At 37.6% G+C, this 14,841-nt stretch overlaps 1 protein-coding gene across 7 annotated transcripts in view; it reads left to right on the forward strand.

Moving 5' to 3' along the window:
- TFDP2 (transcription factor Dp-2) overlaps positions 1 to 14,841 on the forward strand; it is a 171,148-nt gene that overhangs the window by 38,831 nt on the left and 117,476 nt on the right. For all 7 annotated transcript variants that reach the window (XM_073803749.1, XM_073803746.1, XM_073803747.1 and 4 more), the window contains exons 2-3: positions 16 to 130; positions 8,144 to 8,210. In XM_073803749.1, the coding sequence (XP_073659850.1) occupies positions 116 to 130; positions 8,144 to 8,210 (82 nt within the window). In that variant the 5' untranslated portion in view covers positions 16 to 115. The remainder of the gene's footprint in view (positions 1 to 15; positions 131 to 8,143; positions 8,211 to 14,841) is intronic.

The following is a 14,841-nucleotide window of genomic DNA, read 5'->3' on the forward strand; positions in this document are numbered from 1 at the left end:
TTTTCCCTTTAACAGGATGTTCTTTTAAAGAATATTGAAGACGAAGTTTTTTGTTTTCTTTTGGTTTTTTGTTTTTTAATGGCTTTACAGAATTTTAAATTGAATACAATTTGACATGACGGCAAAAAATGTAAGTATCTGTAAATTTTTAAATGTAAGTATTTAAAAAATGAGTTGTACTTTTTCGTATGCATATTTGCTTTGTCATTCTGATTAATGAAATTCAGTTTACCGGCATTAGTTGATCACTGTTTTTGTTCCTGCAAAGAATGAGATAGTAAACTTTAACACTGTTGAATATCGTGCCAGGTTGCTCCATCTCAACAGCTGCAAAATTGCTATCTCCAGAAGGTTTCCCACTCCCCCACCCCTCCTGTTTTGTGTGCTGTGATAAATTTGTTTTGGTGCTTGCTGGAGACTTACTTGGCATTATTGAGAAAAATCACTGTTTTCTTTGGCTCACATTTTTTCTTTTGGGTTTACTCTTGGAAGTGTGTACAGTCAGATGTTATTCAGAAGAAGCTTGCTGTCCTCCATGAGATGATTTCTGAGGGAACATGAGACTTAGCTTTTTTGGAGAAGTTATTTCTGTTTTTCTTTTGCTTAAGGCTCTCACTTCTGAATCTACTTCCTTTCAAGTTACATTCTTATTATCACCCTGTATCAATGGATTTATTTCCAGTCATGGTGAAGGATTATGCCAGAAAAGAAATACTACAACATATAGGGAAATAATTTATTATAATTACTGTTCCCAGATTTTGTTGGAATATTTGATTACAGGTAACAGAAACCAGCTTGGGCTACCTTAAACAAAAAGGGAATTTATTATAAAGATACCGGATGTCTCAGGGAATTCAAGAGAAGGAATTTAGTGGGTCCTCAGAAAGATCTGGGTCCAGAAACTTGAAATCTACCAGGAATCGAAGCAGTATTTGGTTTCCATTTGTCATCTCTATTTGTTTCTGTGCATTGGCTTCATTACTCTCTGTCTCTCTGCAAAGCATCTTCCTCAGTTCTCAGTCAGCATCTTGATCTGCTTGTTACAGTACCAGCCTATTCAGAGAGAGAGAGAGAGAGAGAGAGAGAGAGAGAGGGGTGAGGGAAATGGGGGCAGGCAGCCTGACAAATCCTGTCTGCCTCTGTCAGCTCTAATTTCAGACTCCTTGGGAAGGACCTCTGGCACTACTCCAGCCTGATATCTGCTAGTAGTTTGGCTAGTTGTGACCAGAGGCAAGTGTTACATTGTATAAAAAGATCTTGTGAGCCAGACAGATAGTTCCAGATACTACCCATTATACATTTAAAGAAGAGCATCAAAAACAAACAAACAAACAAAAAACAGCCAAAACCCAAAAAAACACCCTGATTACTTATCTCTATTTTCCCATTATTGACCTTGCTTTTAACGCACAGGAGTAGCTATAAGCAGATATAGACTTTGGTTCATTATCACCTAATTAATTATTTTAGCATAAATTATCAGGAGTAGTCTGCTTTTTAAAAATTTTTTTTCATTGGGGTACATTTGTTTTACAGTGTTGCGTTAGTTTCTACTGTACAGCGAAGTGGTGTTGAGTTCCCTGTGCTATACAGCGGGTTCTCATTATTTATCTGTTTTATACATATTAGTGTATATATTGTCAATCCCAATCTCACAGTTCCAGCTTTCCCCCCTTGGTGTCCATACGTTTGTTCTCTACATCTGTGTCTCTATTTCTGCCTTGCAAACCGGTTCATCTGTACCATTTTTCTAGATTCCACACATATGGGTTAATATATGATATTTGTTTTTCGCTTTCTGACTTACTCTGTATGACAGTCTCTAGGTCCACCCACGTCTCTACAAATGACCCAATTTCATTTCGTTCGTGTGGTATATGTACCACATCTTCTTTATCCATTAAGAGTAGTCTGTTTTAATCTATGGCTCTTGTATATATTCGTTTAAGTGCTGTCTGGGGAAAAGAAGAAGCAAATTTTTAGTCTGTGTATTGGGAATTTTCTTCCAGGATATTTCCTTGATTTTCCCTCCTCTAGAAAAAAGAGAATATAAAAGTTATCCTGAGCAACAAGATGGTTAACATTCAAGTAGCAAGTATATTTTGGCTTAAAAATGTACCTTAAATCTTCCTAGCCATATGTACAGTTTGCTATATTAAAAGTTGTTTCCCTAAAGTAACAAAGCATTTGAACCAGTGGTAACTATTCTCCCATTATTTCATTTGTATATTTGGAAGTAATCAAAGAGTATGCAAACAGTTTCTCTTTCCGCTACAGCAACCTAGGGGGAAAGGGCTACGTCATGAGCTCACCCTCTTCGGATTCCTTGGAGTTGGGGACATGGAGAGGTCAGGCCTCAGACTGGGCTGAAGCATGTGGGAAAGAATTGAAATAGGCTAAACATCTAATCAAGTTCTCTAGCCATTCTGCAGTAGATAAGAACGTTTTTGTGACTTTTAATATATTTTGTCGAGGTACTTACGGGAAGGCTCATACCAGTTTACAATACCATGAACAACTCGTTCTCATCTCCCCCCTCCCTATCTCTCTCCAACAAATAGATGTGTCTGACGCTGTTCCGGGCTCCTACCTTCTTGGGGTTTATAGTGTAGTGAGAGAAGATGGTAAATATATAATGTCAGGTAACGATAACAGTTATGAAGAAAAATAAAACAGGGTAAGAGGAGAGAAAGTGACAGCGATGAGGGAGATCTCTTTCAACGAGGTGTTCAGAAGAGTCCTCTTTAAGGAAATGATGTTTAGACAGAAGAATGCTCTTCAGTCTCAGTGCAAGAAGAAGGAGCCAGCCATGTGAATATCTGGGGAAAGAGCATTCCAGGTAGAGGCCGGAGAAAGTGAGGCTGTTCAAAGAGCAGCAAAGGACCAGTTGATAAGACGGAACAGAGTAATTAAGCCGGGGAGAGTGCGAGGCTCCAGGTCATGGGGAGCCTCAAACACTGGGGTGAGCAGCGTGTGTTTTAAATGTCAGTGGGGAGCTATTGGAGGTTTTGAGGATGGTTTCATGTCCTGACTTAGCATTTTCAAAAGCTTGTCTGGCTGCTGAGTGAATAGACTGCAGAGGGGCATAGTAGAAGTGGGGAACTCATTTGGTACTTGTCCCAGTAGTTCAGACATCAGAGTATGGTGACTTGAGCTGGGGTAATGATATTAGAGATGGGGAAAAGTAGTTGAATCTAAGATGTATTTGAAGGGACAGCCACCAGGACTTATTGAGTAATTAGGATATGGGGACAGGGAAGAGGTTAAAGATTTCTCAGCATTTGGCTTGTGTAACTGGGTAAGTGCCTTTGCGGTTTAATGAGAAGAGGAACCCTTGGGGAAGTGCAGGATTTTGTGGCAAACTCAAAAATTGTTTTGAATATATTAAAGTTGAGGGACCATGAAAACATCCAGGTGGAGATATTGACCAGGCAGTTAATATAATGATTAATAATGACTCTGGAGCTCAGGGGAAAGCTTGGGGCTGCATATAAAAATTTTGGAGTCATTTCATATTAGATTGATTATTTTAAAGCAGTATGATTCCATGAGATTATATAGTTCATGCGTGGCTAGAGAATACATAAGGACCAAGGTCTGAATGCAGGGAATATCCAACAACTGGGGAGGAGGAGAGGCAGCAAAGGACACTGAAGGAATGGACAGAAAGGAAGGAAAGAACGTTACCCTGATGATGTGGAAGCCAAGTGAAGACGGTGTTTCAGGAAGTGGGGGTGGAGTGATAATTGTGTCACATGCCGCTGAAAAGTGACTCTTAGATATAGAAGAGATTGCGCAGGTTTTATGGAAGAATTATTATTATTATTGTTATTTTTGCGGTATGCGGGCCTCTCACTGTTGTGGCCTCTCCCGTTGCGGAGCACAGGCTCTGGACGTGCTGGGCTCACGGGCCCAGCCACTCCGCGGCACGTAGCATCCTCCCGGACCGTGGCACGAACCCGTGTCCCCTGCATCGGCAGGCGGACTCTCAACCACTGCGCCACCAGGGAAGCCCTGTGGAAGCATTATTAAACATATGTTCAAATATTTGCATCTTCAGTTCCTGTTTCTCATTTTGCATTTCTCTTATGAGAACAGTTTTTGGTGAAACGTTAGTTTTGCCTCAGCCATGCCATCCTAGGTCTCTTATGGTTGCAGGTGTTAGAAACCCTATTCAGAATCACTTAAGGCAAAACGTGGAATGTGTTGATTGGCATAACTGAAAAGTCTGGAGTACTCTGGCTTCAAATACAACCGGGTTCAGGGAAATGATAGGCATCAGGGCTCTGCCTCCCTTTTTCCAACTCTTGGCTCTATATTGTGGCATAATAGCCTACATTGGCCTTATAATGCTTCTCTCAGAAGAAGAGAGGGAACTTTTCTTTTTTAGTATTTATATTTCAAATTCCATGGAGGAGCTCTGGTTAACTCTGCTTGGCCCACACGCTTAGACAAGTAGAGAAGGAAGTAGGGTACCATAAGTGGTTTGCTGCTTCACTGTGGGTCATGGGTCCACTCCTATTGTCATAGCACATTTGAGACTCCAAGAAGAACAGCCCTACCAGAACTGCAGGGAGTGTGGGATGTTTCATCTTGCAAAAGGAAGTTCTGCAGAGCTGATTCATTGTATCTGGGACAAAATTGTTATCAGGTAGTATCTAGTATCCAGTGATACTCTTCTAGTATCTCCAAAAATGGAGATGTGTTCTCACTTAAGTTCACTTAGTATACAATAAAGAATTTGAAAGATGCTTTGAGGTGTAATTTTTTGCCTTGTCAAAGAATCTTTTAACAATATGTAAGCCATAATACTCATTACAGAAAAATTAGAAAGTACAGATAAAGAAAAGAAACTAGCCTAGAGATTATCAGCAAAATTCTGCCTAAGAACACATCTGGTATATACACAAATATATATATATATATATATATATATATATATATATACACCAAAATCTATGTATACTATATTTTTTTAATAAAAATGAGGCCAGACTGTTTTGTAACCTACTATTTAGCTTAGTCTCTATGATGAAAACCTTTTATTGTCTTGATAACTCTGTAACATCATGTTAAATTGCTCTTTTATGTTATCTATTCTATGGACATTACACTAGTTTCCTAATATTGGCCGTTATTTCCATTTTTTCTCTTTTTTTTAACTTTTTGTTTATTTTTGTTTACTCATTGGATTATTTCCATGAAACAAAAGTCTTATGAAATTACTGGCCCAAAGAGTATGTACTTTTTGGACTCTTGATTCATATTGCTAAATTGCATTTCAGAAAGGTTGCACCAATTTACATATTCACCGGTGGTGTATGAGAGTGCCATTTCCCTTTATTTTCTTTCTAATCTTGGTCAATCTAATCAGCAAAAAAATGGTATGTAATTTACTACATTTCTCTAATTGTTAGTTAGGTCAAATTGGTATTCTCTGTGTTTATTGGTCATTTGTGTCTCTCTTATGAATTGTCTAGGTCAGTGTTGAAGTAGTAAGGCCATTGCCCTTTGAATTAACTACCCAAACTTGAATATTGCTTTGCCATTAACAAACATGTTCACATAATTATTTAATTTGGTTTAAAGAGCTGTCTGAGTTGTACACATGTGTATTGTCATTCTCATTTTGCAGTGACTGTTCTAAGAATACCTTGCTTGTGAATGAATGGTAGAGCTGAACTTTGACCACAGACAATCTTGCTTTGAATCTTTCAGTTATATCAGTCTGAAATGTTAAAGATCAGTGAAATTATAATGCTGTTATTGGGGAATATCGTTTGACTCTTTAACATTTGGGCTTTGGATATTTTTTATTCAATAGACATTTAGTGACTGCTTACAGTATGCAACACAGTGTTTGAATATCCTGATAGAAAACTTTTCTCAGGATCTTATTAGATGAAAAATTTTATATAAAATCAGTTTACTTTTTTCTCTTGATCTGAGAAACATTATATAGAAAGATCCTTTTTAAATGGACAGAATAAAGAAAGAATAGCTAATATTTTTAAATGCCTTTCCTACCCAACTTTTTCTACTTGCATATCTACTTTTTCTTTGAATCTTTAAACTATACAGTGTTTATGAAAGCAGAAATTAATACATTTTTGAAGTTTTAATTAAATAAATTTTAGTAGTATTTATTTAAGCTCTGAATACAAACACCTCCCCTCCATCCATTAGACCAAAAGTACACACACTATTGATTTACAATTGACTTTTATCTTTTTGGGGTATAACCTGTTGTTCACTAAGGTGCAGGTGTACAGCTGCTTAAAACATTTCCTAATTCGTTTGCTACTTCACTTAGAAGCAGCAAAAGTTAAACAGTAAGAGCAGGTGTTTAAATGTAACAGTAATCCAGTAACTGAACTCTCGTCTGTGAATATGTGGTTTTGGTTGAGGTTTTTGCCGTTTTCTTTGTACAATAACAAAAAGGTATAAACGGATACTTTTGAAGTTATTGTAATGTATTAAATAATCACATTGTATGAAGCATGGAATATATTAAAGGCTGTCTTTGCCTTCTTTGCTTTCTGTGTACAGTAGAGCACCAACAAACATTTCGCCTTTCTCTTTTTTTGTAGTAGAAGAGCTTAAAAAGGAGAGGCATGTTAGTGATCACAGTAAACTCTTGGCATTTACAAATTGAAAGCTTAACGTTAGTATTTGTGAGCAGCTCTGGAAATCCATGCAGTGGTATTTTGTTGGAAATTGTGTTGCAAAAGGTTTACTTCTCATAGAATACTTACGAGAAGCTAGACAGGATTAAGGATCTGCACCATTATCTACATAGAATTAAGAGGCTATGTTTTAGATGCCTCTGTCTTCAGCCGCTTCCATAAAAATTTAATATGAGATGCCAGACATAGGTTTGCATCAGAATTACTTTTCTATGATGTGAGCGATATGTAGAAATATTTCTGGTAGCATCTCTTGAAAAAAAGAAATAGCTGTTAGTAGAACATCTGAATTCCTAAATAATGAAATAATTAGCTCTTATATTATGAAATTATAAAGTATCAAATGAGTGGTTTTGAAGAATATACAGTGTTAAAGCAGTGGATAGTTTAAAAACATAAAGCAAGTACACAGATACAAACTTGCAGAACTACGTGTGCCTTAAAATCCTTTCGGTGTGTTAGTACTTTGAGGGGATGTTTGGGGTACCAAATTAGCGTGGATGTTTCAAGGTTACAAATCTACAAGGATTAAAACAATAATACAGTAGTAACAGTAGAACCATTTATTGGATACTTGCTTTGTGACAAGTTTTTAAAAATAGAGGGTTTTTTCCTGCTGGCTCTATCTATAATGAAATTTTAAAACTCCGCTTGCTGATACTACCATATTCAGCTTATGATCCCAAGTAGTCCAGTAGACATCACATTAAAAGAAATATATTGTCTAAAGGAGAATTTATGAACACACTTGCTTTAGGTAGTCCCTCAAGTATCTTACAAACAGTAATGAACATTAAAATGGATGGAGCACTTTGTGCCAAGCCCTGTGCTTTACATGAATTCTTTTTCTTAATCTTTCTAACAACCTGAATTGGTAAGCACCTTTAGCGGCCTCTAATTTATGGACGAGGAGACCGAGATATAGAGAGCTTGTGTGACTTGACCACGGCCATACACATAGTGGGCTTGATGAACTGCAGGATGAACCCAAGGCCAGTGGACCTCATGTCTGCGTTATGGTATTAATGGTCTTTATTTGGTCCATTACAGGTCATAATGTTTAAAAGCATTATATACAGTGATCGTGAACAGTAAAAATTAAGGGCAGCAATGAGGGTGGAATTTTGGTATATCTTTTGCAAACTTCATGGTTGCCAGATTACTTGCTTTCAAAAAAAAACCATCAGTGAAATCTGTAGATCTCACATCTGCTCATAAGTAACATTATTTCATTAATTTTTATCTTGATCTGGACAGTGCATTATTTTTCCCATTTCAAGCAAAATGACAATGTTTTAATCCAGCTCCTATAGTTGATATCATTAACTCATCTTTATGTGACAATGTATAATATTTGATATGGACCTCTGGTGGAAGGTTATTAATAATAGCTTATTAAGTGATCACATATTATTTAAGATCCTATGTATAATTTTTTAAACTGTTTTATTCAGGTTGGTTTGACTTCTACAAATGCAGAATTAAGAGGATTTATAGATCAGAATCTCAGTCCAACAAAAGGTAAGGACAGTTGAATAAAAATTTTCTGCATTGAGCTAGTTTTATTGCATTTGCTATATAAAATAAACAGTTAAATGAAGAATTACTTTATGTATAATAATTATATAATATTACTGTGTTATATTCCAAAGAACTGTCATATTCCAAAGAACTTTTATCATATAAAAGTCAGTTACCTCTGAGAGGTGGAGAGAGGGGGAGAGAGAGGGAGAGAGAGGGAGAGAGTTTTGAGAGACCCTATTTGCTAGTGGTTTAACTTTTAAGGAATACAGTAGAATGAATGAATATATATGTAATTCCTTTGTGTAAAGTAGATGGTTTACTGGGGGAATGCTTATATCAGAAATCTGATCCATCCATACAAGAATTTGTGCAGGACACTTGTCAGTATCTTTCACCATATATCTTTCAACAGTATCTTTTAGTATGTAGAAATAACATCTGAAATCTTTATGGTTGAAATGATATGGTGTTTGGGATTGGCTTCAGAATAATCCAGTGAGGGAAGAAGAGTAAAGTGAGTGGAATTATAGATAAAACAGAATTCTCTGTGAGTTGGTTAATGGTTTAAGCTGGGTGATAGTTATACGGGGTTTCATTATTCTTGTCTCTCTTCCTTTGTATATGTTTAAATTTTTCCATTATACATATATAAAGGTAAAAACAAAAGTGTCTACTGTTACAATACAGATAGCTATGAGAGAAACATCAGCTTCCTCAAAGGCTTTATGTCTAAGGTGGGCTATGTATGTCTAAGGTGGAGAGAAGGCTAGAGAAATCTGTATTTCAGTATAAAAATTGCTAGTTTAAGAGTAGAAATGGTCTGTAGAAGTATTCTAAGAATTCAAATGTATTATGAAGGAATGAAAGAGATACTTGAAGCCTTGATGCTTGTCATTTTTTCCCCAGTTTTTTAAAATTGTGGTAAAACACACATAACATAAAATTTACCACTTCAGCCATTTTTAAGTGTACAGTTTGGTGGCATTTAAGTACATTCATATTGTGCAACCATCAACACCATTCATATCCGTAACTCTTCATCTTGCAAAACTAAAATTCTACACCCATTAAACAATTTCCTATTTTCTCCTCCTCCTTTAAACCTCTGGCAAGAACCATTCTACTTTCTGTATCTATGATTTTCACTACTCTACGTACCTCATATAAGTAGAATTATACAGTATTTGTCTTTTTGTGACTGGCTTATTTTGCTTAGTGTCCTCAAGTTTCACCCATGGGGTAGCATATGGCCGAATTCCCTTCCTTTTTAAGGCTGGATACCATTCCATTTTAAGTATGTACCACATTTTGCTTATCCATTCATCCATCAGTGGACACATGGGTTGCTTCCATATTTTAGCTATTGTGAGTGATGCTGCTGTGAACTGGGAGTACAGATATCTTTTTGAGACCCTGATTTAGTTCTTTCGGATATAGTCCAAAAGTGGAATTGCTGGGTCATATGTCATATGGGTCAAATAACAGAATTATTTTTAATTTTTTGAGGAATTGCCATTTCGATTTTTACAGCAGCTGTACCATTTTACATTCCCATCAACAGTGCACAAGGGTTCCAGTTTCTTCACATTCTTGCCAACACTTAACTTATTATAGCCATCGTTATAGGTGTGAAGTGATATCTTATTGTGGTTTTGATTTGCATTTCCCTAATGACTAGTAATATTGAACGTATTTTCATGTGCTTATTTGCTATTCATATATCTTCTTTGAAGAAATGTCTACTCAAGTCTTTTGCCCGTTTTTGAATTGGATTTTTTGTTCTTTGTTGTTGAGTTCTAGAAGTTTTTATGTTCTGGATATTAATTCCTTATGAGATAAATGATTTGCAAAAATTTTCTCCCATTCATCAGGTTGTCTTTTTGCTTCCTTGATAGTATCCTTTGATGTGCAAAACTTCTTTGTTTTGATGAAGTCCAGTTAATCTATTTTTTCTACTATTGCCTGTGATTTTGGTGTCATTTCCATTTAGTGGTTGCCAAATCCAGTGTCACGAAAATTTTCCCCAATGTTTTCTTCCATGAATTTTAAAGTTTCAGCTCTTTGGTTTAGGTCTTTGATCCATTTTGAGTTAATTTTTGTATATGATACAAAGTCAGGGTCAAACTGACATAAGGATATCCAGTTTTCCCAGTACCATTTGTCAAAAAGACTGTCCTTTGACCATCGAATGGTCTTAGCACCCCTGTCAAAAATCAGTTGGCCATATATGTGAGGATTTACTTCTGGACTTTTTATTCTATTCCATTGGTCTATATGTCTGTCCATATATCAATACCATAATGTTTTAATTACTGTAGTTTTGTAGTATGTTTCAAAGTCAAAAAGTGTGAGTCCTCCTACTTTATTCTTCTTTGAGATTGTTTTGGCTATTTAGGATCTCTTGCAATTCCGCATGAATTTGAAGATTACATTTCCCATTTCTGTGGAAAAGGCTGTTAGATTTTTTTAAAAAATTTATTTATTTATTCATTAACTTTTGGCTGCATTGGGTCTTCGCTGCTGCACGCGGGCTTTCTCTAGTTGCAGTGAGTGGGGGCTACTCTTTGTTGCGGGGCACAGGCTTCTCATTGTGGTGGCTTCTCTTGTTGCAGAGCACAGGCTCTAGGCGTGTGGGCTTCAGTAGTTGTGGCACACGGGCTTCAGTAGTTGTGCCTCGCGAGCTCTAGAGCACAGGCTCAGTAGTTGTGGCTCACGGGCTTAGTTGCTCAGCGGCATGTGGGATCTTCCCGGACCAGGGCTCAAACCCGTATCCCCTGCATTGGCAGGCGGATTCTTAACCACTGCGCCACCAGGGAAGCCCAGGCTGTTAGATTTTTGATAGAGATTGCATTGAATCTCTAACTCACTTTGGTTTTATTGACATCTTAACAATGCTATGTCTTCTTATTTATGAACATATTCAATTTGTCTAAGCCTTCTTTAATTTTACCATTTCTTTTTGAAGTCATGAAAAGGTTCTGGAAATAGTGGTTGTAGCTATATAACCTTGTGTATATACTGGAAATCAGTGAATTTTTGGGTATGTGAATTATACCTTGATTTAAACAAAAAACATTTTCTTCAACTTAATCTGTCCTTCCAGCCCTCATTTGTTTTCCCCATCATTATCAGACTTCTTGAAAGAAGCTATACACTTACAGTCCCATTCTCAGCTTTCATTCACTTCTCTGCCCAATGTAATCTGGCTTTTGACTCCATTAATCCATTGAAACTGCCCTTGATTTTGTCTTTTTTTGTTTTCGGTTTATCAGCTTTTGGCACAGTTAATGTGCCCCCCACCCTTTAAAAATAACCTTTTAATTTTAGAACAGTTTTAGGTTTATAGAGAAATCACAGAAATAGTACAGAGAGGTCTCATAAACCCCTCACTCAGTTTCCCTACTGTTGACATCCTACATTATTCTAGTACAGATTTTATAATGAATGAGCCAGTATCGATACATTATAATGAATACAAGTTCATACTTTATTCAGACTTCCTTAGTCTGTAGCTAATGTCCTTTTTCTCTTCCAGGAGAGCATTCAGGGTACCATGTTACATTTCATGATCATGCATCCTTTGCTTCTTTTGGCTGTGACAGTATCTCAGACTTGCCATGTTTTTAATAACTTGACAGTTTTGAGGTGTACTGGTTAGGTATTTTGTAGAATGTCCCTGAATTGGGATTTTTCTAATTGTTTTTCTCATACTTAGATTGGGGTTATAGGTTTTTGAGAGAAAGACCACAGAGATAAAGGGCCATTTTCATCACAACGTATTAAGGGTATCAACATGACTTATCATTATTGGTGTGAGCCTTGGTCACTTGGCTGATGTAGTGTTTGTCATGTTTCTCTACTGTAAAGGCACTCTCTACCCCTTCCCCCTTTCCATACCATAGTCTTTGGAAGGAATTCATTATGTGGAGCCCACACTTGAGGAGTGGAGAGTTTGCTCCACTTCTTTGAGTTGTGAATATCTACGTGATTTGTTTGGAATTCTTCCACCCTAGATTTGTCTCTTCTCCCCCATTTATTTATTTATTTAGTTAATTCTTTCTTTATACCAGTATGGACTCATGGATATTTGATGTACAGTCTGGGTCATAGTCTAATACTACTTCAGTTTTTTTGCTCAAATTGTTAGGACTATGGCCTTTGGGAGCGTGCAGTTGCTTTTCTGTGTCCCTTTGACATATTTCCAGCCCATTCCTCAGATCAGCCATTTTCCGAAAGAGTCCTGATTCCTTTTTATAGAGAACGTTGTTAGAAATCAAGGTCTTGGTGCTAAGCGAGCTCATCGTTACTAGGGTGGTGTCTTTCTTTTTGAATCACTGTTTTTCTTTGTGTCTGTGATACCACACTTTTTAAGTCTTACAGGAAGCAGTACAGTGTAGTGGTTAAGAACAAGGGCTCTGGAGGATGAGGGTGTAATCTTGGTTGCACTTCTTATACTCCACCAAATGTGTAAATCTGAGCAAGGTGATCTCTAAGCCAAAATGTCACATCTGTAACGATGCAGATAATAACGGTAAATTGCTCATAGGGTATGTAAGGATTAAATGAGGTAGTGCACGTAAATCACTTAGTACAACCCTAGCACATAGTAAGCATTCATTAAGTGCTTACTCCTTTTCCTCTTGTTAATATTTTCATCTTCCTTTTTGGCCATTCCCTTCAGTCTACTCTCCTCGCTCTTCTTTTGTTTGTCTTCTAAATGTTAGTGTTCCATGGTTTTTTTTTTTTTGTGGTTGTTGTTGTTGTTTTTTGTGGTACGTGGGCCTCTCACTGTCGTGGCCTCTCCCGTTGCAGAGCACAGGCTCCGGACGCGCAGGCTCAGCGGCCATGGCTCACGGGCGCAGCCGCTCTGCGGCATGTGGGATCTTCCCAGACCGGGGCACGAATCCGTGTCCCCCGCATCGGCAGGCGGACTCTCAACCACTGCGCCACCAGGGAAGCCCTCCATGGGGTTTTTGTCTTAGTTTTTTTTCCTCACCTTGTACATTTTCCCTAGGCAATTTCATCTATTCTCACTGCTTTTACTTTGTGTATGGTTGATTCTCAAATCTGTACCTCTGGCCCAAACCTTTGTATTGAGTTTTTGTATATTTAACTGCTTATGGGACACCTTCATTTGAATAACTTATATGCATCTCAGACTCAGTCTGTCCATAATTAAAGTGATTATTTCACCCTCTCAAAACCTACTTTCCCTTTTCTTTATCTTACTGGATAGTACAGTAGTACCTTTCACCCTTTGCCCAAACCAGAAACTGAAGCATCATCTTTGACTCCTTTTTTGACCTCTCTGCTCCCAGTCAAATCACTTACAAGACTTGTTGATTCCAGCTACATATCTCAGTTCTCCCCACCCGCTTTCTCTATTCCACTGCTATTATCTTAGTTCAGACTACGATAAACTATTTCCTGGATTACTGTAGCTATTTTACTTGCTTTGAGATTTTATGTCTTTCTGTTTCATTCACTGTACTATAGCTACATACTTTTTCTCAAACACAGATCTGAACAAGTCTTCCCAAGTTAAAAAAACATTTTTTGTTCCTTATTGCCCTCAAGATAAAGTCCAAACTCCAGTTTAAAAGATCCTTCATGATATGGTTCTTGCTTTCATCTTTAGCCTTATCTCAGACATTTATGCTTCTGCTACACTGAACTACATTCTCTCTTGTCTGTCTGTCCCTCTTCTCCCTCCCCTCCCCCCCTTCTCTCTCTCTCTCTCTCTCTCTCTCTCTGTCTGTCTTTCTGTATTCTCTTCTCTGTACCTATAATGCCATACCTCTCTGACAGCATCCTCACTTCACTCCTGATAGATATACATTTCACCTGGCTAATTTCTGTTCATTCCTAGCATCTAAGTTTAGGTCTTACACCCACTTGGCCCACAAGCCTCTAATACTCTCTACTTATCCTGATTGCAGTATTTATCACACTAGACTTTAATTTTACTGATTTACTTATTGGTCCCCACCTGACTCCATGAAGTCAGAGACTTTTTTATCTTATTCATCACTGTTTCTGTAGAATAGATACTTCAAAGTAACTATTCCATAGTAGCTGTCCCAAACTGGAAATTTGTTGAAAGAATGCGTGTCTTTCCTTCTACCTATAATTCCCTTGGCCACTGGGCAAATTCCTGTTTATGCTTTAAAATCTAGCTGAGCACAAATTCCTCTGTACCTCCTTGTTACTGAGCCTCCTTTGTGTTAACCTTTGGACCCTGTAGATACTTTGTGATTGTCCTTATCACATTATATTGTGTTTCTTTATAAGATTGTCCTTTCTTTTTTTACTAGACTCTGAGCTCTTTAAGGACAGCGTCTTTTTTTTTATATATATAAATTTATTTATATTTTATTTACTTTATTTTTGGCTGCATTGGATCTTCAGTTGCCACGTGCAGGCTTTCTCCAGTTGTGGCGAGTGGGGGCTTCTCTTCGTTGTGGTGAGCACGGGCTCTTGTTGCTGAGCACGGGCTCTAGGAGCACATGCTTCAGTACTTGCAGCACGTGGGCTCAGTAGTTGTGGCTTGCGGGCTTAGTTGCTCCGCGGCATGTGGGATCTTCTTGGACCAGGGCTCGAACCTGTGTCCCCTGCACTGGCAGACGGA

The sequence above is a fragment of the Tursiops truncatus genome, chromosome 4 (genome assembly GCF_011762595.2).
Source record: "Tursiops truncatus isolate mTurTru1 chromosome 4, mTurTru1.mat.Y, whole genome shotgun sequence".
Taxonomy (NCBI): domain Eukaryota; kingdom Metazoa; phylum Chordata; class Mammalia; order Artiodactyla; family Delphinidae; genus Tursiops; species Tursiops truncatus.